The sequence below is a fragment of the Salmo trutta genome, chromosome 13 (assembly GCF_901001165.1).
Source record: "Salmo trutta chromosome 13, fSalTru1.1, whole genome shotgun sequence".
In the NCBI taxonomy this organism is placed as follows: Eukaryota; Metazoa; Chordata; class Actinopteri; order Salmoniformes; family Salmonidae; genus Salmo; species Salmo trutta.
In genome coordinates this window covers 80,814,712-80,841,765 of record NC_042969.1, presented here as the reverse complement: position 1 = coordinate 80,841,765, position 27,054 = coordinate 80,814,712, and the positions used below count along the sequence as shown (strand labels likewise).

Below are 27,054 nucleotides of genomic sequence, written 5' to 3'. Positions count from 1 at the left end.
ATTGAGGTAGTATGTACATGTAGATATGGTTAAAGTGGCTATGCATATATGATGAACAGAGAGTAGCAGTAGCGTAAAAGAGGGGTTGGTGGGTGGCAGGACACAATGCAGATAGCCTGGTTAGCCAATGTGTGGGAGCACTGGTTGGTCGGCCCAACTGAGGTAGTATGTACATGAATGTATAGTTAAAGTGACTATGCATATATGATAAACAGAGAGTAGCAGCAGCATAAAAGAGGGGTTGGGGGGGCACACAATGCAAATAGTCTGGGTAGCCATTTGATTACCTGTTCAGGAGTCTTATGGCTTGGGGGTAAAAACTGTTGAGAAGCCTTTTTGTCCAAGACTTGGCACTCCGGTACCGCTTGCCATGCGGTAGTAGAGAGAACAGTCTGTGGCTGGGGTCTTTGAACATTTTTAGGGCCTTCCTCTGACACCGCCTGGTGTAGAGGTCCTGTGATGTACTGGGCCGTACGCACTACCCTCAGTAGTGCCTTGCGGTCGGAGGCCGAGCAATTGCCGTACCAGGCAGTGATGCAACCAGTCAGGATGCTCTCGATGTTGCAGCTGTAGAACCTTTTGAGGATCTCAGGACCCATGCCAAATCTTTTTAGTTCCCTGAGGGGGAATAAGCTTTGTCGTGCCCTCTTCACGACTGTCTTGGTGTGTTTGGACCATTCTAGTTTGTTGGTGATGTGGACATCAAGGAACTTGAAGCTCTCAACCTGCTCTACTATAGCCCCGTCGATGAGAATGGGGGCGTGCTCGGTCCTCCTTTTCCTGTAGTCCACAATCATCTCCTTAGTCTTGGGAAACTGTTGAGGGATAGGTTGTTATTCTGCCACCACCGGGCCAGGTCTCTGACCTCCTCCCTATAGGCTGTCTCGTCGTTGATCAGGCCTTACTACTGTTGTTTCATCACAAGGACTGACTCAACATATCAAGTTATTGCAGAAGACATTTTGTTTATGACGAAATGAAATACAAATGAAATAAGAGTGATTTTCATGAAACCAGGTGTAACCATGGCAGTAGCAAATTGAGTTAGAAAACCATGATGCATCGGCAACAATCCACTATCATTCTAAAGACGAAGATGCCTAGTTTATGGCACGGTGTCTTATTTCAAATCAATTGCACTTACCTATACTGTTGTTAGATATCCCAAGACAGTACATTTAATGTGAATGCTACCATGATTACGGATAGTCCTGAATGAATCGTGAATAATGAGTGAGAAAGTTACAAGACATGCTAACGTCTCACTATTACAATAACAGGGGAAGTTAGCATTTTATGTCATACCCGCGAGACATGCTAACGTTTCACCATTACAATAACAGGGGAGGTTAGCATTTTATATCATACCCCCAAGACATGCTAACCTCTCACCATTACAATAACAGGGGAGGTTAGCATTTTATATCATACCCCCAAGACATGCTAACGTCTCACCATTACAATAACAGGGGAGGTTAGCATTTTAGAGGGTTATGATATTAATGCCTCTAACTTTCTCACTCATCATTATTCACAATTCATTCAGGATTATCTGTAATCATGGTAGCGTCCACAAAAATGTGTCACTCTCCCAATACTTTTGGAGTTCACTGTAAATTACAAAATACATTTGAATCATTTAATTGTAAATGCACTATATATACAAAAGTATGTGAAGTGGTAGACTACACAAGCTCACAGAACAGGATCGGTGGTTGCTGAAGCACGTAAAAGTCATCTGTCCTTGGTTACAACACTCACTACCGAGTTCCAAACTGCCTCTGGAAGCAACGTCAGCACAAGAACTGTTCATCAGGGGGTTCGTGAAATGGGTTTCCATGGCCGAGTAGCCGCACACAAGCCTAAGATCACCATGCGCAATGCCAAGCGTCGGCTGGAGTGGTGTAAAGCTCGCCGCCATTGGACTCACCTCCACACGTTCTCTGGAGTGATGAATCACGCTTCACCATCTGGCAGTCCAGTGGATGAATCTGGGTTTGGCGGATGCCAGGAGAACGTTACCCGCACGAATGCATAGTGTCAACTGTAAAGTTTGGTGGAGGAGGAATAATGGTCTTGGGCTGTTTGTCATGGTTTGGGGCCCTTAGTTCCAGTGAAGGTAAATCTTAATGCTACGGCTTACGATGACATTGTAGATGATTTGTGGCAACGGTTTTAGGGCTGTGACGGTAGCTGAATAAACCATGTAACCATGGTAACTGACAGTTATGGTTGAAGACTGTCATGAAAATTAAATAACTGCCAGAACACTTTCTAAATAAGTCTACATCTATTTCGGATGTTTTTAAAATGTTATTCTTAACTTTTATTTTCTTGTAGATAAACTTGACCTAATAACATGAGTGTTTACCAACGGTTATAATCAATTGTTTTGCTAACTTAGTCTGTGTATTAAACGTTCTACATCCTCTCGTCTTTCCAACTGTCTTTTGACGCAGGGTGATGTAATACGCTAGATGCTCAGGGTGATGTAATACGCTAGATGCTCAGGGTGATGTAATACGCTAGATGCTCAGGGTGATGTAATACGCTAGATGCTCAGGGTGATGTAATACGCTAGATGCTCAGGGTGATGTAATACGCTAGATGCTCAGGGTGATGTAATACGCTAGATGCTCAGGGTGATGTAATACGCTAGATGCTCAGGGTGATGTAATACGCTAGATGCTCAGGGTGATGTAATACGCTAGATGCTCAGGGTGATGTAATGCGCTAGATGCTCAGGGTGATGTAATACGCTAGATGCTCAGGGTGATGTAATACGCTAGATGCTCAGGGTGATGTAATACGCTAGATGCTCAGGGTGATGTAATACGCTAGATGCTCAGGGTGATGTAATACGCTAGATGCTCAGGGTGATGTAATACGCTAGATGCTCAGGGTGATGTAATACGCTAGATGCTCAGGAGTGTAGAGCGCTATTGGCACTTCAGTAAAACTAAAACCACTCAAATGGAGGTGTGGACTTTCTTTTATACGATGCATGTTTTCATTGCTTGTTAGTAAATATGTGTTCAACAGCAGTGAACAAGGTTGTTCTGGCTCTGAGGGCTAAAGGCTAATGCGCTAATGTTGTGTCAAATGGACAATGCGCCAATCCTCTCCAACCTGGCCTGGTATTATTTGATACTGAATATTTTCTTAATTTATAGAGCAATCAACACTGATCGACCAGTCAACTAAATGGGGTCAGCCCTAGTGTGAGGGTGTGTGTGTGTGTGTGTGAGCGAGGTTGAGATTGTGTGTTAGGGTTGAGTGGGTTGGGGTTGAGTGTGTGTGTGAGGGGTTGGGGTTGTGTGTGTGTGTGAGGGGTTGTGTGTGTGTGTGTGTGAGAGAGAGAGAGCGAGGTTGAGATTGTGTGTTAGGGTTGAGTGTGTGAGGGGTTGTGTTTGTGTGTGAGCGAGGTTGAGATTGTGGGTTGGGGTTGATTTTGTGTGTGTGTGTGTGTGTGTGTGTGTGTGTGTGTTGGGGTTGTGTGTGTGTGTGTGTGTGTGTGTGTGTGGGGTTGAGTGTGTGAGGTGGTGGGGGGGTTTGAGGGTGTGTGTTTTTGAGTAGCTTTGATGTGGCTGAAAGAAGGGATGGGCAGGGTACCCCCCTGTTTGCACTCTTAACATACAATCTCCCTCTCCATATCTCTCTCTCTCTCTCCATCCCCCTATCCCTTCCTCCCTCCCTCCATTCACGTGCACAATGAGCGCTCGCCCGAGTGGAACGCCTGTTGACCGTTCCGACAGAGCGACTCGTTGGGAAAAATGTGAATACAAGTTTTCCTCTCCTTCTCAAGAGGATGGATGGAGGGAGGGAGGGAGGGATGGAGGGGGGGAGGGAGGGAGGGAGATGGATGGAGGGAGGGATGGAGGGAGGGAGATGGAGGGAGGGAGGGAGGGAGGGAGGGAGGGAGGGAGGGAGATGGATGGAGGGAGATGGAGGGAGGGATGGAGGGAGGGAGATGGATGGAGGGAGGAAGGGAGGGAGGGAGGGAGATGGATGGATGGAGGGATGGAGGGAGATGGATGGAGGGAGGGATGGAGGGAGGGATGGAGGGATGGAGGGGGGAGGGAGGGAGATGGATGGAGGGAGATGGATGGAGGGAGGGAGGGAGGGATGGAGGGGGATGGAGGGATGGAGATGGATGGAGGGAGATGGATGGAGGGGGGGAGGGAGGGGGATGGAGAGAGATGGAGGGGGATGGAGGGATGGGGTGGGATGGATGGAGGGGGGGATGGAGGGGGGAGGGATGGATGGAGGGAGGGAGGGGGAGGGAGGGAGGGAGATGGATGGAGGGAGGGATGGAGGGAGGGATGGAGGGAGGGAGGGGGATGGAGGGATGGGGAGGGATGGATGGAGGGGGGGAGGGATGGAGGGAGGGATGGATGGAGGGGGGGAGGGATGGAGATGGATGGAGGGATGGAGGGGGGAGGGATGGAGGGATGGAGATGGATGGAGGGATGGAGGGGGGGAGGGAGGGGGATGGAGAGAGATGGAGGGGGATGGAGAGAGATGGAGGGAGGGAGGGATGGATGGAGGGAGATGGAGGGAGGGAGGGATGGGGAGGGATGGAGGGATGGAGATGGATGGAGGGATGGAGATGGATGGAGGGGGAGGGAGGGGGATGGAGAGAGATGGAGGGAGGGGGATGGAGAGAGATGGATGGAGATGGATGGATGGAGGGGGATGGAGGGAGATGGAGGGAGATGGATGGATGGAGATGGAGGGAGATGGATGGATGGAGATGGAGGGAGATGGATGGATGGATGGAGATGGAGGGAGATGGATGGATGGAGATGGAGGGAGATGGATGGATGGAGAGACCTGGAGGGAGATGGATGGAGGGAGGGAGGGAGGGAGGGAGGGAGGGAGAGGCCTGGAGGGAGATGGAAGGAGGGAGATGGATGGATAGAGAGGGATGGAGAGGCCGATTGGCTTTAGGGGTGTGTGGAGTGGGAATGGTACAGAATTATGGGGCAGTGGCACTTAAATCACACAGACAGACAGACAGACAGACAGACAGACAGACAGACCTTGGAATATAGCGGCTCGTTCATAGGAGAAGCACAGTGTGAATGGGCCTGCCCACTAATTCTGACCCAGGGTATTACCCACCTTTGAACCTAGGCTAAAACCCACTGACCGAGCAGGCTATGGACAGAGACCCTAGAAACCCTGATCCTCCCACCCCCGGGCTTCAGAGGGAGACCGTGTGAGACAAGTGCACAGCTGGACTTACCACTGGCCAGGTAGGGGTAGGTGACTGTCTGGCCAGGTGGGGGTATGTGGGTGGGGGGTAGGTGACTGTCTGGCCGGGTGGGGGGTGTAGGTGACTGTCTGGCCAGGTGGGTGGGGGGGGTGGGTGACTGTCTGGCCAGGTGGGGGTATGTGGGTGGGGGGGTGGGTGACTGTCTGGCCAGGTGGGGGTATGTGGGTGGGGGGTAGGTGACTGTCTGGCCAGGTGGGGGTATGTGGGTGGGGGGGGTGGGTGACTGTCTGGCCAGGTAGGGGGTATGTGTGTGGGGGGGGGGGGTGACTGTCTGGCCAGGTAGGGGTATGTGTGTGGGGGGGGTGGGTGACTGTCTGGCCAGGTGGGGGTATGTGGGTGGGGGGGGTGGGTAACTGTCTGGCCAGGTGGGGGTATGTGGGTGGGGGGTGTAGGTGACTGTCTGGCCAGGTGGGGGTATGTGGGTGGGGGGTGTTGGTGACTGTCTGGCCAGGTGTGGGTATGTGGGTGGGGGCTGTAGGGGATTGTCTGGCCAGGTGAGGGTATGTGGGTGGGGGGTGTAGGTGTGTGTCTGGCCAGATGTGGATGGGGGGTGTAGGTGTGTGTCTGGCCAGATGTGGGTGGGGGGTGTAGGTGACTGTCTGGCCAGGTGTGGGTATGTGGGTGGGGGCTGTAGGTGACTGTCTGGCCAGGTGGGGGGTGTAGGTGTCTGTCTGGCCAGATGTGAGTGGGGGGTGTAGGTGTGTGTCTGGCCAGGTGAGATAGATGTCTCCTGCCCACCAGGGCTATTTGGTGAAGACACAGCAGGAGGGAGAGGTAGAGGTGCACATACACACAGAGAGAGAGGAAACATCACATAACATTAAACTATGCATGGTACATATAGCCTATAACATTAAACTAGGCATGGTACATATAGCCTATAACATTAAACTAGGCATGGTACATATAGCCTATAACATTAAACTAGGCATGGTACATATAGCCTATAACATTAAACTAGGCATGGTACATATAGCCTATAACATTAAACTAGGCATGGTACATATAGCCTATAACATTAAACTAGGCATGGTACATATAGCCTATAACATTAAACTAGGCATGGTACATATAGCCTATAACATTAAACTAGGCATGGTACATATAGGTTATAACATTAAACTAGGCATGGTACATATAGCCTATAACATTAAACTAGGCATGGTACATATAGCCTATAACATTAAACTAGGCATGGTACATATAGCCTATAGCATTAAACTAGGCATGGTACATATAGCCTATAACATTAAACTAGGCATGGTACATATGGGGGTACCACAGGGTTCAATTCTTGGGCCAACTCTTTTCTCTGTATACATAAATGATGTCGCTCTTGCTGCTGGTGAATCTCTGATCCACCTCTACGCAGACGACACCATTCTGTATACTTCTGGCCCTTCTTTGGACACTGTGTTAACAACCCTCCAGACGAGCTTCAATGCCATTCAACTCTCCTTCCGTGGTCTCCAACTGCTCCTAAACACAAGTAAAACTAAATGCATGCTCTTCAACCGATCGCTGCCTGCACCTGCCCGCCCATCCAGCATAACTTCTCTGGACGGTTCTAACTTAGAATTTGTGGACAACTACAAATACCTAGGTGTCTGGTTAGACTGTAAACTCTCCTTCCAGACTCACATCAATCATCTCCAATCCAAAGTGAAATCTAGAATTGGCTTCCTATTTCGCAACAAAGCATCCTTCACTCATGCTGCCAAACATACCCTCGTAAAACTGACCATCCTACCAATCCTCGACTTCGGCGATGTCATTTACAAAATAGCCTCCAATACCCTACTCAACAAGCTGGATGCAGTCTATCACAGTGCCATCCGTTTTGTCACCAAAGCCCCATATACAACCCACCACTGCGACCTGTATGCTCTCGTTGGCTGGCCTTCACTTCATAATCGTCGCCAAACACATTGGCTCCAGGTCATCTACAAGACCCTGCTAGGTAAAGTCCCCCCTTATCTCCGCTCACTGGTCACCATAGCAGCACCCACCTGTAGCACGCGCTCCAGCAGGTATATCTCTCTGGTCACCCCTAAAGCCAACTCCTCCTTTGGTCGTCTCTCCTTCCAGTTCTCAGCTGCCAATGACTGGAACGAACTACAAAAATCTCTAAAACTGGAAACACTTATCTCCCTCACTAGCTTTAAGCACCAGCTGTCAGAGCAGCTCACAGATCTCTGCACCTGTACATAGCCCATCTTTAATTGAGCCCAAACTACTACCTTTTCCCCTACTGTATTTATTTATTTAATTTATTTTGCTCCTTTGCACCATATTATTTATATTTTAACTTTTAACTTTCTTCAAACTACAAATCTACCATTCCAGTGTTTTTCTTGCCATACTTTATTTACTTTGCCACCATGGCATTTTTTTGCCTTTACCTCCATTATCTCACATCATTTGCTCACATTGTATATAGTCTTATTTTTTTCTACTGCATCATTGATTGTATGTTGTTTTACTCCATGTGTAACTCTGTGTTTTTGTATGTTGTCGAACTGCTTTGCTTTATCTTGGCCAGGTCGCAATTGTAAATGAGAACTTGTTCTCAACTTGCCTACCTGGTTAAATAAAGGTGAAATAAAAATAAATAAATAAATATAGGTTATAACATTAAACTAGGCATGGTACATATAGCCTATAACATTAAACTAGGCATGGTACATATAGCCTATAACATTAAACTAGGCATGGTACATATAGCCTATAACATTAAACTAGGCATGGTACATATAGCCTATAACATTAAACTAGGCATGGTACATATAGCCTATAGCATTAAACTAGGCATGGTACATATAGCCTATAGCATTAAACTAGGCATGGTACATATAGCCTATAACATTAAACTAGGCATGGTACATATAGCCTATAGCATTAAACTAGGCATGGTACATATAGCCTATAACATTAAACTAGGCATGGTACATATAGGTTATAACATTAAACTAGGCATGGTACATATAGGTTATAACATGGTACTGTGAAAACATCACACGTATGATATGATCATGTCTACTGTGGCTAGGTCTAGCTGATGATGAGATGCCCTTCTCTCAAACACCCTCACTAGGGCTAATGCGCTCTCACTAGGGCTAATGGGCTCTCACTAGGGCTAATGGGCTCTCACTAGGGCTAATGGGCTCTCACTAGGGCTAATAGGCTCTCACTAGGGCTAATAGGCTCTCACTAGGGCTAATGCGCTCTCACTAGGGCTAATAGGCTCTCACTGGGGCTAATAGGCTCTCACTGGGGCTAATAGGCTCTCACTAGGGCTAATAGGCTCTCACTAGGGCTAATGGGCTCTCACTAGGGCTAATGTGCTCTCACTAGTCTCACTAGGGCTAATGTGCTCTCACTAGGGCTAATGTGCTCTCACTAGGGCTAATGTGCTCTCACTAGGGCTAATAGGCTCTCACTAGGGCTATACGCTCTCACTGGGGCTAATAGGCTCTCACTAGGGCTATACGCTCTCACTGGGGCTAATAGGCTCTCACTGGGGCTAATAGGCTCTCACTAGGGCTAATGCGCTCTCACTGGGGCTAATAGGCTCTCACTAGGGCTAATACGCTCTGACTGGGGCTAATAAGCTCTCATTCTGGCTAATAAGCTCTCACTAGGGCTAATAAGCTCTCACTGGGGCTAATAGGCTCTCACTAGGGCTAATGGGCTAATACGCTCTCACTAGGGCTAATAGGCTCTCACTAGGGCTATACGCTCTCACTGTGGCTAATAGGCTCTCACTAGGGCTATACGCTCTCACTGGGGCTAATAGGCTCTCACTAGGGCTAATGGGCTAATACGCTCTCACTAGGGCTAATAGGCTCTCACTAGGGCTAATGGGCTCTCACTAGGGCTAATGTGCTCTCACTAGTCTCACTAGGGCTAATGTGCTCTCACTAGGGCTAATGTGCTCTCACTAGGGCTAATGTGCTCTCACTAGGGCTAATGTGCTCTCACTAGGGCTAATAGGCTCTCACTAGGGCTATACGCTCTCACTGGGGCTAATAGGCTCTCACTAGGGCTATACGCTCTCACTGGGGCTAATAGGCTCTCACTGGGGCTAATAGGCTCTCACTGGGGCTAATAGGCTCTCACTAGGGCTAATACGCTCTGACTGGGGCTAATAAGCTCTCATTCTGGCTAACAAGCTCTCACTAGGGCTAATAAGCTCTCACTGGGGCTAATAGGCTCTCACTAGGGCTAATGGGCTAATACGCTCTCACTAGGGCTAATAGGCTCTCACTAGGGCTATACGCTCTCACTGTGGCTAATAGGCTCTCACTAGGGCTATACGCTCTCACTGGGGCTAATAGGCTCTCACTAGGGCTAATGGGCTAATACGCTCTCACTAGGGCTAATAGGCTCTCACTAGGGCTAATAGGCTCTCACTAGGGCTAATAGGCTCTCACTAGGGCTAATAGGCTCTCACTGTGGCTAATAGGCTCTCACTGGGGCTAATAGGCTCTCACTAGGGCTAATAGGCTCTCACTAGGGCTAATTGGCTCTCACTAGGGCTAATAGGCTCTCACTAGGGCTAATAGGCTCTCACTGTGGCTAATAGGCTCTCACTGGGGCTAATAGGCTCTCACTAGGGCTAATATATTCACACAGGCTCCGTGCAGTCATGGGTTGGCCATGATTTGGTGTTGCATCTCTATCACACACAGCCCAAATAAAGTTTGTCAGTTTACCAGCACGTATTACTCAAAACCAGAAACTGGTTCCATGACCTGATGAGTACCACAACCTGCTGTATAATCAGATCCTCTTTCTTTCTTCTGTCCTCTCTCTTTCATCCTTCTCCTCTTCCTCTCCTCCTCCTCCTCCTCTCTCTATTGTTCCTTTCTCTCTGTCCATGTTTACCTTTTCGATACCATTAACAACCCTTTTTAGCCGAACCCTCTTCTCCACATACCCGTGTGTGTGTGTGTGTGTGTGTGTGTGTGTGCGTACGCATGTATTTGTGTCTGAGGATACGTGTTTGTAGAAGTGCTTGCCGGGGCGAGTTACCCTCCTTGGGTCACTGCCCCCCCACCCCTCCCACAGCTGAACTGATACAGTAACACAAGAAGATAACCCCTCCTTACCAGCAGTCCTGTCCTGTCACACGGTCCGGCACTAAACAGAAGCCTCCACCTCTCCCACAGGGCTAGTGGACAGGGATCTCATAGGTTCTGAGTATCATCACCACAAACTTCTGCCTCCCTATCTCTGAAGACACACAACACAAGACACCATTTTGCCCTAGAGACTCACTGAGACAAGTCCTTGGTGCTGGCAACCATAACAAACACAACCAGATCATCATCCTCTGAAGAAGCTATCAGGTTAGCCTGGTCCCAGATCTCTATGTGAAGAAGCTATCAGGTTAGCCTGGTCCCAGATCTCTATGTGAAGATGCTAGCAGGTTAGCCTGGTCGTAGATCTCTATGTGAAGATGCTAGCAGGTTAGCCTGGTCCCAGATCTCTATGTGAAGAAGCTATCAGGTTAGCCTGGCCCCAGATCTCTATGTGAAGAAGCTATCAGGTTAGCCTGGCCCCAGATCTCTATGTGAAGAAGCTATCAGGTTAGCCTGGTCCCAGATCTCTATGTGAAGAAGCTATCAGGTTAGCCTGGCCCCAGATCTCTATGTGAAGAAGCTATCAGGTTAGCCTGGTCCCAGATCTCTATGTGAAGAAGCTATCAGGTTAGCCAGGCCCCAGATCTCTATGTGAAGAAGCTATCAGGTTAGCCTGGCCCCAGATCTCTATGTGAAGAAGCTATCAGGTTAGCCAGGCTAGCTGTGAGAGAACCTCAGTATGGACTACACCACAAAACAACACAGGCCAGATGTTGACTGTCTAGTGTGTCTCAGTGTCACAGCCCTTGTTCATGGTGGGGGTGGGACGGGGGGTCTGGTGGGGTGTGGGACAGGGGGTCTGGTCCGTCAATGGGGTGGCGGAGGGTGTAGACGGAGTGACGGTACCTGGAATGTCGCTGGGGTCACAGTGAACGCCGTTGCCATGGGAGTCGTGTGTCTTTCGACGCGTTGTTGACTGCCAGGTCGGTCCGCTCCACTGAAGGAGTTCACACAGCGCCGGAAACATCCCCTAGCACCCTCGCTAGTTTGGGGACACTGGGGTGCCCATGGTTCCCATGGGTACTCCCCACCCCTGTGTGGCCAATCTGTGGCCTGGAGGGTTGTGGGAGATTTAGAGATGGTTAAACAGTTCTAATGGGAATTCCAAGAACATTTACAAGAAACAAATGTCAATAAGATGAGATGTAACAAAATGTAATTGTTGAGGCAAGACTAGCAGTAGATCAGTCTGAGCAGTGGAGGGAGGAGGGAGCACCTCAGTCACAGCCAGGGAGGCCTGCTGGTCCACAGCCAGGGAGGCCTGCTGGTCCACAGCCAGGGAGGCCTGCAGGTCCACAGCCAGGGAGGCCTGCAGGTCCACAGCCAGGGAGGCCTGCTGGTCCACAGCCAGGGAGGCCTGCTGGTCCACAGCCAGGGAGGCCTGCTGGTCCACAGCCAGGGAGGCCTGCTGGTCCACAGCCAGGGAGGCCTGCAGCCAGGGAGGCCTGCCGGTCCACAGCCAGGGAGGCCTGCTGGTCATATCACAGCTGATATGGCTGTAGTCCATTGTCAGATGGCACACACCCTTGTTGTTTTACTAAATGTGTGTTTGTGTTTTCCAGCGTGGTGGAGATTCTGCTGGAGTCTGGGGCTGATCCTAACGCAGGAGACGACTTCAACAACGTCTATGACACATCCAGAGAGAAGGGCATTCACTCACTGGAAGGTAACTATGACATTCATCCATCGTCCTAACCCCCCCCCAACTCAGAGACGAGCTGGAGCTTCCTCCTAACCCCCCAACTCAGAGACGAGCTGGAGCATCCTCCTAACCCCCCCGACTCAGAGACGAGCTGGAGCATCCTCCTAACCCCCCAACTCAGAGACGAGCTGGAGCATCCTCCTAACCCCCCAACTCAGAGACAAGCTGGAGCATCCTCCTAACCCCCCAACTCAGAGACAAGCTGGAGCATCCTCCTAACCCCCCAACTCAGAGACGAGCTGGAGCATCCTCCTAACCCCCCCCCCCAACTCAGAGACGAGCTGGAGCATCCTCCTAACCCCCCCCCCCAACTCAGAGACGAGCTGGAGCATCCTCCTTACCCCCCCCCCCCAACTCAGAGACGAGCTGGAGCATCCTCCTAACCCCCCCCCCCAACTCAGAGACGAGCTGGAGCATCCTCCTAACCTCCCAACTCAGAGACGAGCTGGAGCATCCTCCTAAAGCCCCAACTCAGAGACGAGCTGGAGCATCCTCCTAACCCCCCAACTCAGAGACGAGCTGGAGCATCCTCCTAACACCCCCCCAACTCAGAGACGAGCTGGAGCATCCTCCTAACACCCCCCCAACTCAGAGACGAGCTGGAGCATCCTCCTAACCCCCCCAACTCAGAGACGAGCTGGAGCATCCTCCTAACCCCCCCAACTCAGAGACGAGCTGGAGCATCCTCCTAACCCCCCAACTCAGAGACGAGCTGGAGCATCCTCCTAACCCCCCCAACTCAGAGACGAGCTGGAGCATCCTCCTAACCCCCCAACTCAGAGACAAGCTGGAGCATCCTCCTAACCCCCCCAACTCAGAGACAAGCTGGAGCATCCTCCTAACCCCCAACTCAGAGACAAGCTGGAGCATCCTCCTAACCCCCCCAACTCAGAGACGAGCTGGAGCATCCTCCTAACCCCCCCCCCCCCAACTCAGAGACGAGCTGGAGCATCCTCCTAACCCCCCAACTCAGAGACGAGCTGGAGCATCCTCCTAACCCCCCCAACTCAGAGACAAGCTGGAGCATCCTCCTAACCCCCCCAACTCAGAGACAAGCTGGAGCATCCTCCTAACCCCCCAACTCAGAGACAAGCTGGAGCATCCTCCTAACCCCCCAACTCAGAGACAAGCTGGAGCATCCTCCTAACCCCCCCAACTCAGAGACGAGCTGGAGCATCCTCCTAACCCCCCCCCCCCAACTCAGAGACGAGCTGGAGCATCCTCCTAACCCCCCAACTCAGAGACGAGCTGGAGTGTTTCTTACACCCGTGATGATGTTGCAGATAGATAAATGGACATATACACCCACCCACAGTGGGCCCTGGTCATTAGTTTGTTATTGCATAGATGAATTCTAACTGTAGACACAGACATTATGAGCCCCTCTCATATTTGCATATATGTAAGAGTTACATTTGTTCCCTATTTATTTATTTTATTTATTTATTTTCTGGTGGAGGCGTTGTTTTATTTGTTTTCTATGGAAACACACACACATACACACACACACACACACACAGACTCAGACTCTGCTGGCTCTGCAGACATATTTATATGTGATATGTATATTGCACACATTTATATAGCTGTCAGCTTTGGGTCCACGCGGGGCGGCGTTGCGCGGGGAAGCATTTCCCAGACGCACGCTGATAGATGGGCTAGGCGGGCCTGCGCGACGCTTTATTGAGTTTGCTGTGATTATCCCTCTCAGACATCCATACACACACCGGCCAGCCTGTCAAAGAGAGAGGGGGAGGGAGAGGGGGGATTAGGTGATGGAGGGAGGGAGTGAAGAGACAAAGTTCCAGGGAAAGAGATGAAGGCAGACAATGCGAGGGAGAGAGGGAGTGTCGGGGAAAAGAGAGCCAGGGAGGATGACAAGTGGTGGTCGGAAGGAGAAAACTAAGTGCTGGGTAGAAAGAGAGAGGGAGGGAGAGAAAGATAAAGAAGGGCTGAGTAGAGAGAGAGAGAAGGGCTGTGTGTGTAATAAAGAAGTGTGTATCATTAATATACATGATAGAGAGTTGTTGAACATTATCAGGGTCAATGCTTTTATTAATAAAGTAGAAACATCATGGATTCTCTCTAATGTAGAAATTAGTTTGATTCTTATAATTTTACATGAATGGAGAAGATAAAAATACAACTGATTTATTAATCTCTCTCCTTTCATTACTTCTCTCTCTCCTTCACCCTCTTTTTGTCTGTCTGTCTGTCTGTCTGTCTGTCTGTCTGTCTGTCTGTCTGTCTGTCTGTCTGTCTGTCTGTCTGTCTGTCTGTTTGTCTGTCTGTCTGTGTCAGTGTTGGTTTCCAGGGAGGATGAATTTAGTAGCAGGCTAAGTAGCAGGGCTGGTTTCCGTGGTTGCACAGCCCTACACTACGCAACGCTGGCCGACGACCCACTAGCTGTACGCATGCTGCTGGAGAAAGGTGAGTCATGCATACACACATACACACACACTGACACGCGCCCATGCACACACATCCACATACACGCACATCATGTCCTTGAGGTGTACTTTAAGTGACTGATTGTGTTTCTGTGCTCACACCTGTCGTTGACTCGGGTCCTCTACCAAACTCACTACCCCAGGGCAGAACATCCCTCCCCTCCTACGGTCCCTCTACACACCAGTGGGTTTTAAACAAGTAAGCCCCACCCTCCCTCCAGTCCTCCCTCCAGACCTAATTGAACTCTGACCCTTGCACAGAGCCTGTCCTGGGGCAACACCACAAGAAAATAGAGAGAAACTGTGAGATTTAGACCCAACCAAATCATGAGAAAACAAAAAGATCATTACTTGACATAATAACAAAAAAACTGAGCAAACTATAATGGTATTTGGCCCTAAACAGAGAGTACACAGTGGCAGAATACCTGACCACTGTGACTGACCCAAACTTAAGGAAAGCTTTGACTATGTACAGCCTCAGTGAGCATAGCCTTGCTATTGAGAGAGGCAGCCGTAGGCAGACCTGGCTCTCGAGAAGACATGCTATGTGAACACTGCCCACAAAATGAGATGGAAACTGAGCTGCACTTCCTAACCTCCTGCCCAATGTATGGCAATATTAGAGACACATATTTCCCTCAGATTACACAGACCCACAAAGAATATGAAAAAAAACTAATCCAATTTTGATAAACTCCCATATCCACTGGGTGAAATACCGCAGTGTGCCATCACAGCAACGGCTCTGGGAAACAAATAACAACGTCAGCTAGGGAGCCAGCCAGCTAACGTTAGCTAGCTAGCTAACAGTACACTTTAGCTTGAAATGAAACGTGTAATATCTGAAAATGTAGCTAGCTATCTGACCTGTATACATCACCGCGCATGATGCACGTTTCTCCCTGTTACAGATGCCACGGTTGCACTTAGTTTGAAGATGTAATCCGGAGACCGGTGTTTTCTCCACCTCTTTAGCTATCATACTCTAATTCCACTGATTTCAAAACTCGGTCCTCCAGAAAGTGGAGAGCAACACTTATGCAGCTCCACTACACAATACATTATTTTTTTTTTAAAGCCACATTCAACAGGATTACCAAGACGAGTTCAAATAGACAGAAGCCTTCAAAATGGCAGACCAATCCGAACTCCTCTCTCGGCATGTCCAGCCCACTCATTATCTCAGCCAATCATGGCTAGTGGGAAGGTTGCTCACTTTTTCTGTGGTTTAACCAACAAGGCTCGTAATTTAACAATTGTATTCGTATTTACAAATGACATACGAGTTTGTTTTTAAGGCACATGAAAGGTCACATGTTCGAGAAAACATTTCTGGACAAAATAAACAAATTTTGATAAAACAGAACTTTTTTCCCATTCAAACAGCTCTCCTGTGAAGTTGTAACTTGCGACATACGCCTAGTGTATACATATTGAATAGTATGTTATTAGTGTGGGGGGGGTTAGTGTATACATATTGAATAGTATGTTATTAGTGTGGGGGGTTAGTGTATACATATTGAATAGTATGTTATTAGTGGGGGTGTTAGTGTATACATATTGAATAGTATGTTATTAGTGGGGGGGTTAGTGTATACATATTGAATAGTATGTTATTAGTGGGGGGGTTAGTGTATACATATTGAATAGTATGTTATTAGTGGGGGGGTTAGTGTATACATATTTAAATAGTATGTTATTAGTGTGGGGGGGTTAGTGTATACATATTGAATAGTATTTTCTTAGTGTGTGGGGGGTTTAGTGTATACATATTGAATAGTATGTTATTAGTGTGGGGGGGGGTTAGTGTATACATATTGAATAGTATGTTATTAGTGTGCGGGGTTAGTGTATACATATTGAATAGTATGTTATTAGTGGGGGGGTTAGTGTATACATATTTAAATAGTATGTTATTAGTGTGGGGGGGGTTAGTGTATACATATTGAATAGTATTTTCTTAGTGTGTGGGGGGTTTAGTGTATACATATTGAATAGTATGTTATTAGTGTGTGGGGGGGGTTAGTGTATACATATTGAATAGTATTGTATTAGTGTGGGGGGGGGGGTTAGTGTATACATATTGAATAGTATTGTATTAGTGTGGGGGGGGTTAGTGTATACATATTGAATAATATTGTATTAGTGTGGGGGGGGGGGGTTAGTGTATACATATTGAATAGTATTGTATTAGTGTGGGGGGGTTAGTGTATACATATTGAATAGTATTGTATTAGTGTGGGGGGGGGGTTAGTGTATACATATTGAATAGTATTGTATTAGTGTGGGGGGGGGGTTAGTGTATACATATTGAATAGTATTGTATTAGTGTGGGGGGGGGTTAGTGTATACATATTGAATAGTATTGTATTAGTGTGGGGGGGGTTAGTGTATACATATTGAATAGTATTGTATTAGTGTGTGGGGGGGGGTTAGTGTATACATATTGAATAGTATGTTATTAGTGTGTGGGGGGGGGTTAGTGTATACATATTGAATAGTATTGTATTAGTGTGTGGGGGGGGTTTAGTGTATACATATTGAATAGTATGTTATTAGTGTGTGGGGGGGGTTAGTGTATACATATTGAATAGTATGTTATTAGTGTGTGGGGGGGGGTTTAGTGTATACATATTGAATAGTATTGTATTAGTGTGGGGGGGGGGTTAGTGTATACATATTGAATAGTATTGTATTAGTGTGTGGGGGGGTTAGTGTATACATATTGAATAGTATTGTATTAGTGTGTGGGGGGGGTTAGTGTATACATATTGAATAGTATTGTATTAGTGTGTGGGGGGGGTTAGTGTATACATATTGAATAGTATGTTATTAGTGTGTGGGGGGGGTTAGTGTATACATATTGAATAGTATGTTATTAGTGTGTGGGGGGGTTAGTGTATACATATTGAATAGTATGTTATTAGTGTGTGGGGGGGGTTAGTGTATACATATTGAATAGTATTGTATTAGTGTGTGGGGGGGGGTTAGTGTATACATATTGAATAGTATTGTATTAGTGTGTGGGGGGGGGTTAGTGTATACATATTGAATAGTATTGTATTAGTGTGTGGGGGGGGGTTAGTGTATACATATTGAATAGTATTGTATTAGTGTGTGGGGGGGGTTAGTGTATACATATTGAATAGTATTGTATTAGTGTGTGGGGGGGGTTAGTGTATACATATTGAATAGTATTGTATTAGTGTGTGGGGGGGTTAGTGTATACATATTGAATAGTATGTATTAGTGTGTGGGGGGGGGTTAGTGTATACATATTGAATAGTATTGTATTAGTGTGGGGGGGGGTTTAGTGTATACATATTGAATAGTATTGTATTAGTGTGGGGGGGGGGGTTAGTGTATACATATTGAATAGTATTGTATTAGTGTGGGGGGGGGGTTTAGTGTAAACATATTGAATAGTATTGTATTAGTGTGGGGGGGGGTTAGTGTATACATATTGAATAGTATTGTATTAGTGTGGGGGGGGGGGTTAGTGTATACATATTGAATAATGACTTTCTAAGGAGATAGAACTGAAGAATGATTGTTAAAGAAAATGATTGTTTCCGTTCGGTATGAGGAAGTCTCTAAACTGCGCTTATTTAATGGATCGAAATAGTAACTGCTATGTAAATAATCTGCATCCTTAAAAAATGTCCAAATAAACCCCCAAAAGCTTAGACCACTGTCTTAATTACTAGGTAAGCCCACGCACACACACACAGTCATGATTGAGTTACAGGAATAATGTTCTGTTTATGATGGATTACACCTCTCCCACTGTCGTGTTCTCGTCCTCCATCTTTTTCTCTCTCTTCCACAAACTGACCGGTAGAACTAGACGCAGCAAACGGGGAAAGAGGGAGGAGGCTGAGAGAATGAGTAATCTAAGTGCTTAAACAAATTCTACTCACCTAATGGAATAACATCCCCCCCCAACACACTCTCTCCTTCCTCACCCTGATACATTTTTACCTAGAAAAAACTGGAGAAATTTCTCAAAACAGAAACAATTATTCTAAACCAATCACATTAAAGATGTTGTTACCCAGACGACCTGACCACGCCTGACCGGCACTGCTATCACAGCCAATCAGAATCCATCTATGACCTCCCTCCCTCCCTTTACGCACGCACACACACACACACACACACACACACACACACACACACACACACACACGCACACACACACAGTAACACGAGGAGAAGATGTTTCTTGACTTTTTCCTTCCTAAGCTCAGTTTCACGATTCCATTCCTATTGGCCCCTCCTTTCCTCTGCTCTCCTCCATCTTTCTGTTTTCCTGCTTCCGTCCTCCCTTTCTCCCCCTCTTATAGGAGAGCTGTAATAAAACATACATGATGAATAACGGCTGTCAGTGATGAGAATTTCTGTGTGTCGTTTAAGGCGTATATGTGCCTGCGTATTTGTGCTTGCATTTGTGTTTATTTCCCCTGTGTGTGTGTGTGTGTGTGTGTGTGTGTGTGTGTGTGTGTGTGTGTGTGTGTGTGTGTGTGTGTGTGTGTGTGTGTGTGTGTGTGTGTGTGTGTGTGAGACACTTGTGCATTGTCTTGCTCTCTTCGCCTCAGTTGGCTCTTAGTCTCAAGCCTCCATCCATCAGCGTCTGTAGGCCCACCTCAAGCAGGCTCCTGCCCCAGCAGCCCTCAACCTGCCTGGGGAAGCTCACTACCCAGCCCCCAGGCTCCACACAGGGCCCCACAAGCCTGGCAGAGAGTAATAGAGTGGAGCATGGCCCTGACCAGGGGGGTTAGACACTCAGGAACACACACACACCAGCAGGGTCCCTGTCCCACCAGCTGTACTGAAACGGGGGAGGGAGGTAGAGAATACTCCTAATAGCCATTTTTAATGAGGCAATAATAAGCGGGGTTTTGAAAGTGAATGTACTGCTTGTATTGCATCTGTTTCAATATAGTTATTGTTTGTGTGTGTGACCCTCTCCCCCTCTCTCTCCCCCCACTCTCCCCTCTTTCTCTCTGTCCCCTTCTTTCTCTCCCCTCCCTCTCCCCCTCTCTCTCCCCCCCACTCTCCCCTTCTTTCTCTCTCCCCTTCTTTCTCTCCTCTCTCTCCCCCCTCTCCCCTCTCTCTCTTCACCCTCTTTCTCTCCCCTCTTTCTCTCTCCCGTCTCCCCTCTCTCTCTCCCCCCTCTTTCTCTCTCTCCCCTCTCCACTCTTTCTCTCTCCCCCCCTCTCTCCCCTTCTTTCTCTCTCCCGTCTCCCCTCTCTCTCTCCCCCCTCTTTCTCTCTCTCCCCTCTCCACTCTTTCTCTCTCTCCCCTCTCTTTCTCTATCTTTTTCTCTCTCTCTCTCCCCCCTCTATCTCTGTCTCTCTGAGGGTTAGTAGTCGTTAGGGTTGATCCTTGGCCCAGAGGGATGGGCTGATATTAAAGGCCTAAATGATGCTATTTATTATGTTGGAAACAGAAGGGGGGGGGGGGGCAGAGTGTGTGTGGGGTAGGTGAGGGGACCTGTGAGTGTGTGTGGGTGTGTGTCAGCTGGTATATTGCTTTTGTCCTTTAAGTTTGCGGTTTGGATCATTGGTTTGGGAGCAGGGCAGCTGTTTAGGTTTTTATCAATAATCACCATGGCGATCACTCTCACTGGTCTTTCTCACAGCAACACTACGACCATGTACCTCATTGTGTACACACACACATTCACACACACACACACATTCACACACACACACACACAGCATCGCAAAACACACCATGTGGCATTGCTACAGAGGCGTGTGTGTGTGTGTGTGTGTGTGTGTGTGTGTGTGTGTGTGTGTGTGTGACACTGAGTTAAGAGTGCAGGTCAGGTCAGGGCATAAGGCAATGCTAACCACCCTTACAGACAACACCACCAGCACCCCACACTGCCATTACACACTCTCAATCCCCAACACACACTCTCAATCCCCAACACACACTCTCAATCCCCAACACACACTCTCACACACACATTCTCAATCATTGACTCACTGACACCTACACACTCTCAATCACCGACACACAGACACACATTCTCAATCGTTGACTCACACACAATCACTGACACACACACACACTCAGTCACTGACACACGCACTGTAACACGTGCCGTCTCTCCTGAGGTTACCTCAGCCCTTTAGTGTGTGTATAATATAGGGGTAATAACCTACTGTAATATAGTAACCTACTGTAATATAATAACCTACTGTAATATAGTAACCTACTGTAATATAAAAACCTACTGTAATATCATATAATAACCTACTGTAATATCATATAGTAACCTACTGTAATATAATAACCTACTGTAATATATAATAACCTACTGTAATATCATATAGTAACCTACTGTAATATAATAATCTACTGTAATATATAATAACCTACTGTAATATCATATAGTAACCTACTGTAATATATAATAACCTACTGTAATATATAATAACCTACTGTAATATCATATAGTAACCTACTGTAATATATAATAACCTACTGTAATATATAATAACCTACTGTAATATATAATAACCTACTGTAATATCATATAGTAACCTACTGTAATATCATATAGTAACCTACTGTAATATCATATAGTAACCTACTGTAATATAGGGGTAATAACCTACTGTAATATAATAATCTACTGTAATATATAACCTACTGTAATATCATATAGTAACCTACTGTAATATATAATAACCTACTGTAATATCATATAGTAACCTACTGTAATATATAATAACCTACTGTAATATATAATAATAACCTACTGTAATATCATATAGTAACCTACTGTAATATATAATAACCTACTGTAATATCATATCGTAACCTACTGTAATATATAATAACCTACTGTAATATATAATAATAACATACTGTAATATCATATAGTAACCTACTGTAATATATAGTAACCTACTGTAATATCATATAGTAACCTACTGTAATATCATATAGTAACCTACTGTAATATATAACATACTGTAAAATCATATAGTAACCTACTGTAATATATAACCTACTGTAATATATAATAACATACTTTAATATATAGTAACCTACTGTAATATATAACCTACTGTAATATAGGGGTAATAACCTACTGCTGTGGGTTCTGGCATGTCTCTTTCTCCTTGAACTCTGTGTTGAACTCCTGCTGTGGCAGTGGAATTAATTCCTGACCTGCTGTGTGTTAATATAATACCTGCTGTGTGTTAATATAATACCTGCTGTGTGTTAATATAATACCTGCTGTGTGTTAATACCTGCTGTGTGTTAATATAATACCTGCTGTGTGTTAATACCTGCTGTGTGTTAATACAATACCTGCTGTGTGTTAATATAATACCTGCTGTGTGTTAATATAATACCTGCTGTGTGTTAATACCTGCTGTGTGTTAATATTATACCTGCTGTGTGTTAATATAATACCTGCTGTGTGTTAATATAATACCTGCTGTGTGTTAATATAATACCTGCTGTGTGTTAATATAATACCTGCTGTGTGTTAATATAATACCTGCTGTGTGTTAATATAATACATGTTGTGTGTTAATATAATACCTGCTGTGTGTTAATATAATACCTGCTGTGTGTTAATATAATACCTGCTGTGTGTTAATACTTGCTGTGTGTTAATACTTGCTGTGTGTTAATATAATACATGCTGTGTGTTAATATAATACCTGCTGTGTGTTAATATAATACCTGCTGTGTGTTAATATAATACCTGCTGTGTGTTAATACCTGCTGTGTGTTAATATAATACCTGCTGTGTGTTAATACCTGCTGTGTGTTAATATAATACCTGCTGTGTGTTAATATAATACATGCTGTGTGTTAATATAATACCTGCTGTGTGTTAATATAATACCTGCTGTGTGTTAATATAATACCTGCTGTGTGTTAATATAATACCTGCTGTGTGTTAATATAATACCTGCTGTGTGTTAATATAATACCTGCTGTGTGTTAATACTTGCTGTGTGTTAATACTTGCTGTGTGTTAATATAATACATGCTGTGTGTTAATATAATACCTGCTGTGTGTTAATATAATACCTGCTGTGTGTTAATATAATACCTGCTGTGTTAATATAATACCTGCTGTGTTAATATAATACCTGCTGTGTGTTAATATAATACCTGCTGTGTGTTAATACCTGCTGTGTGTTAATATAATACCTGCTGTGTGTTAATACCTGCTGTGTGTTAATATATACCTGCTGTGTGTTAATACCTGCTGTGTGTTAATATAATACTTGCTGTGTGTTAATATAATACCTGCTGTGTGTTAATACCTGCTGTGTTAATATAATACCTGCTGTGTGTTAATACCTGCTGTGTTAATATAATACCTGCTGTGTGTTAATACCTGCTGTGTTAATATAATACCTGCTGTGTGTTAATATAATACCTGCTGTGTGTTAATATAATACCTGCTGTGTGTTAATATAATACCTGCTGTGTGTTAATATAATACCTGCTGTGTGTTAATATAATACCTGCTGTGTGTTAATACCTGTTATGTTTGAGGAGATTGTGCAGTAGGCAGGGATGTGTGTGTGTAGAGGGGTCAGAATGTGCATTTTAGGCATCACAAATACGACCCCTCTTTCTACCCTGTGGAGCGGTCCAAATGCTGCGGTCTGACCCCTAACCTTTGACCCCCCTAACCCCTTTCTCTCTGTGCAGGTGCCAACCCCCTGCAGACCAATGCCTTAGGACACACAGCCAGAGCCTACGCCAAGGAGGGAGAGTTACACACACTATTACTGGAGTGGGAGGGCAAGGTATCACACACACACACACACACACTACGAGTGGCAAACTAACAACCAGCCTCCTCGGCACGAGATCGAACTTCCACCCAGGAAACATCTGCACCCCCCACTGGGAGACACACACACACACACACACACACAAAGACACCCCCAGTGGGGAGTGACAGGGAAATGAGCGATGTTATTGGCTCTGAGGAGTGTAAAGGCTGTTCCAGGCTAGTGGAGGTTAAAAGGGGTTACGCAGAACTAATGTTGGTGTGTTTAATGACAAGGCAGTCGTATGCACAACCCTAAATTAAACCCCCTAGCCCCTAGGCACTTCCCCTAGGCACTTCCCCTAGCCCCTAGGCACTTCCCCTAGACACTTCCCCTAGCCCCTAGGCACTTCCCCTAGGTACTTCCCCTAGCCCCTAGGCACTTCCCCTAGGCACTTCCCCTAGGCACTTCCCCTAGCCCCTAGGCACTTCCCCTAGCCCCTAGGCACAGCCCCTAGGCACTTCCCCTAGCCCCTAGGCACTTCCCCTAGCCCCTAGGCACAGCCCCTAGGCACTTCCCCTAGCCCCTAGGCACTTCCCCTAGCCCCTAGGCACTTCCCCTAGCCCCTAGGCACAGCCCCTAGGCACTTCCCCTAGCCCCTAGGCACTTCCCCTAGCCCCTAGGCACAGCCCCTAGGCACTTCCCCTAGCCCCTAGGCACTTCCCCTAGCCCCTAGGCACAGCCCCTAGGTACTTCCCCTAGCCCCTAGGCACTTCCCCTAGGTACTTCCCCTAGCCCCTAGGTACTTCCCCTAGCCCCTAGGTACTTCCCCTAGGCACTTCCCCTAGCCCCTAGGTACTTCCCCTAGGTACTTCCCCTAGCCCCTAGGTACTTCCCCTAGGCACTTCCCCTAGCCCCTAGGCACTTCCCCTAGCCCCTAGGCACTTCCCCTAGCCCCTAGGCACTTCCCCTAGGCACTTCCCCTAGGCTCTTCCCCTAGCCTCTAGGCACTTCCCCTAGGCACTTCCCCTAGCCCCTAGGTACTTCCCCTAGCCCCTAGGCACTTCCCCTAGCCCCTAGGCACTTCCCCTAGGCACTTCCCCTAGCCCCTAGGTACTTCCCCTAGCCCCTAGGCACTTCCCCTAGCCCCTAGGCACTTCCCCTAGGCTCTTCCCCTAGCCCCTAGGTACTTCCCCTAGGCACTTCCCCTAGCCCCTAGGTACTTCCCCTAGGCACTAGGCACTTCCCCTAGCCCCTAGGTACTTCCCCTAGCCCCTAGGTACTTCCCCTAGGCACTTCCCCTAGCCCCTAGGTACTTCCCCTAGCCCCTAGGCACTTCCCCTAGGCTCTTCCCCTAGCCTCTAGGCACTTCCCCTAGCCCCTAGGCACTTCCCCTAGGCACTTCCCCTAGGCTCTTCCCCTAGCCCCTAGGCACTTCCCCTAGGCACTTCCCCTAGCCCCTAGGCACTTCCCCTAGGCACTTCCCCTAGCCCCTAGGTACTTCCCCTAGCCCCTAGGCACTTCCCCTAGCCCCTAGGCACTTCCCCTAGGCACTTCCCCTAGCCCCTAGGCACTTCCCCTAGGCACTTCCCCTAGCCCCTAGGCCGTAGGCACTTGTTATCAATAGATTTATCGCAGCATGGGGGAACTTCCACCTAGCCAACAAAGGGCTAGGATAGCTATCACCATATTCAATACTTTACTTATTACTCTGCATCAAGTGCTTAGGGGAGGGGGTTATGTGTCTGTTTCTCACTGAGCCGTAGTGGTTTTGTCTTAAAGGGATGAGGTAGTGTCAATATGTTAAAGGGATTGTCTTTAGTGGTTAAACTGATACCTGGCTCTTCAGAGAGGGCTGAAAGGTTAACCCTTCACACTCTGAAATTGGCCCATATGGATAGGGCTAAATTGAAATGTTTCTGACATAATAAATATGCATAACCATGGTAGCAATTAAAAGGGAACAGTTTGAAGATCATGGAAAAATGATTAGACCAGAGGTGAGTACACAATAGATTACCTGACACAAGACTGAATCCAAACACTGTTGATTTTGTCTGCATTTTACATTTACTGAACTTTTTCACCATATTTGTTGATAACGAAATCTGAAAATACTCTGGATACATTCAGTAACATGATGAGAATATTCCTGGGAAATGTGGAGTAGGTGCATCATAAGACACATCCTCTGTTCTCCTAACTGTACATCCAACACAGTCGTCATATTTGGAATTGTAAAGTGCTCATTTGGACTCATGGGTGGTTGGCTTGTAGGACGTCACAGCAGTATTATAATCCTCAACGTCTCATCTTTCATTGTACACTGAGTCACCTTCATTTACAGCATTTCCCTTCACTCAGACAACAAAACATTTGCAAAAAGTTTCCTCAATCAGCCAGATGAATGTGGACAACTTTTTGTCACGCAAGGTGCTCAAGTTCAGAACAGCTGTCAGTCAGCGCCCTTACAGCGCTGTGAAGTGCCGAGCCCGAGTTCTGACGCCATGTAGAACTTGTTACTGGTCAGATACCATATTCCAATTTAGGCTCTTCTTAGTGCCACCATCTGTCATATTCAACCTGTATACGGGTACGAGTGTAAAGGCCTTCAACCACTACACCACAAAAAGATCATCAAGGACAACAACCACCCGAGCCACGGCCTGTTCACCCTGCTACCATCCAGAAGGCGAGGTCAGTACAGGTGCATCAAAGCTGGGACCGAGAGACTGAAAAACAGCTTCTATCTCAAGGCCATCAGACTGTTAAACAGCCATCATTAACATTGAGTGGCTGCTGCCAACATACTGACTCAAATCTCTAGCCACTTTAATAATGGAAAAATGGATGTAATTAAATGTATCACTAGCCACTTTAAACAATGCCTCTTCATATAATGTTTACATATCCTACATTACTCATCTCATATGTATATACTGTACTCTATACCATCTACTGCATCTTGCCTATGCTGTTCTATACCATCACTCATTCATATATATTTTTTTATGTACATATTCTTATTCATTCCTTTACACTTGTGTGTATAAGGTAATTGTTGTGAAATTGTTAGGTTATATTACTTGTTAGATATTACTGCACGGTCAGAACTAGAAGCACAAGCATTTCGCTACACTCGCATTAACATCTGTTAACCATGTGACCAATAACATCTGCTAACCATGTGTATGTGACCATTAACATCTGCTAACCATGTGTATGTGACCATTAACATCTGTTAACCATGTGGACATTAACATCTGCTAACATGTGTATGTGACCATTAACATCTGCTAACATGTGTATGTGACCATTAACATCTGCTAACATGTGTATGTGACCATTAACATCTGCTAACATGTGTATGTGACCATTAACATCTGCTAACATGTGTATGTGACCATTAACATCTGCTAACCATGTGACCAATAACATCTGCTAACCATGTGTATGTGACCAATAACATCTGCTAACCATGTGTATGTGACCAATAACATCTGCTAACCATGTGTATGTGACCAATAACATCTGCTAACCATGTGTATGTGACCAATAACATCTGCTAACCATGTGACCAATAACATCTGCTAACCATGTGTATGTGACCAATAACACCTGCTAACCATGTGTATGTGACCATTAACATCTGATAACCATGTGACCATTAACATCTGCTAACCATGTGACCATTAACATCTGACCATTA

At 46.5% G+C, this 27,054-nt stretch overlaps 1 protein-coding gene across 1 annotated transcript in view; it reads left to right on the top strand.

Annotated features, from left to right (window-relative positions):
- The window catches only part of clpb (ClpB family mitochondrial disaggregase), a 69,524-nt gene that overhangs the window by 19,711 nt on the left and 22,759 nt on the right, over positions 1-27,054 (top strand). Inside the window, exons 4-6 of the mRNA XM_029773743.1 lie at positions 11,985-12,088; positions 14,426-14,554; positions 23,281-23,378. Of these exons, the coding sequence (XP_029629603.1) occupies positions 11,985-12,088; positions 14,426-14,554; positions 23,281-23,378 (331 nt within the window). The remainder of the gene's footprint in view (positions 1-11,984; positions 12,089-14,425; positions 14,555-23,280; positions 23,379-27,054) is intronic.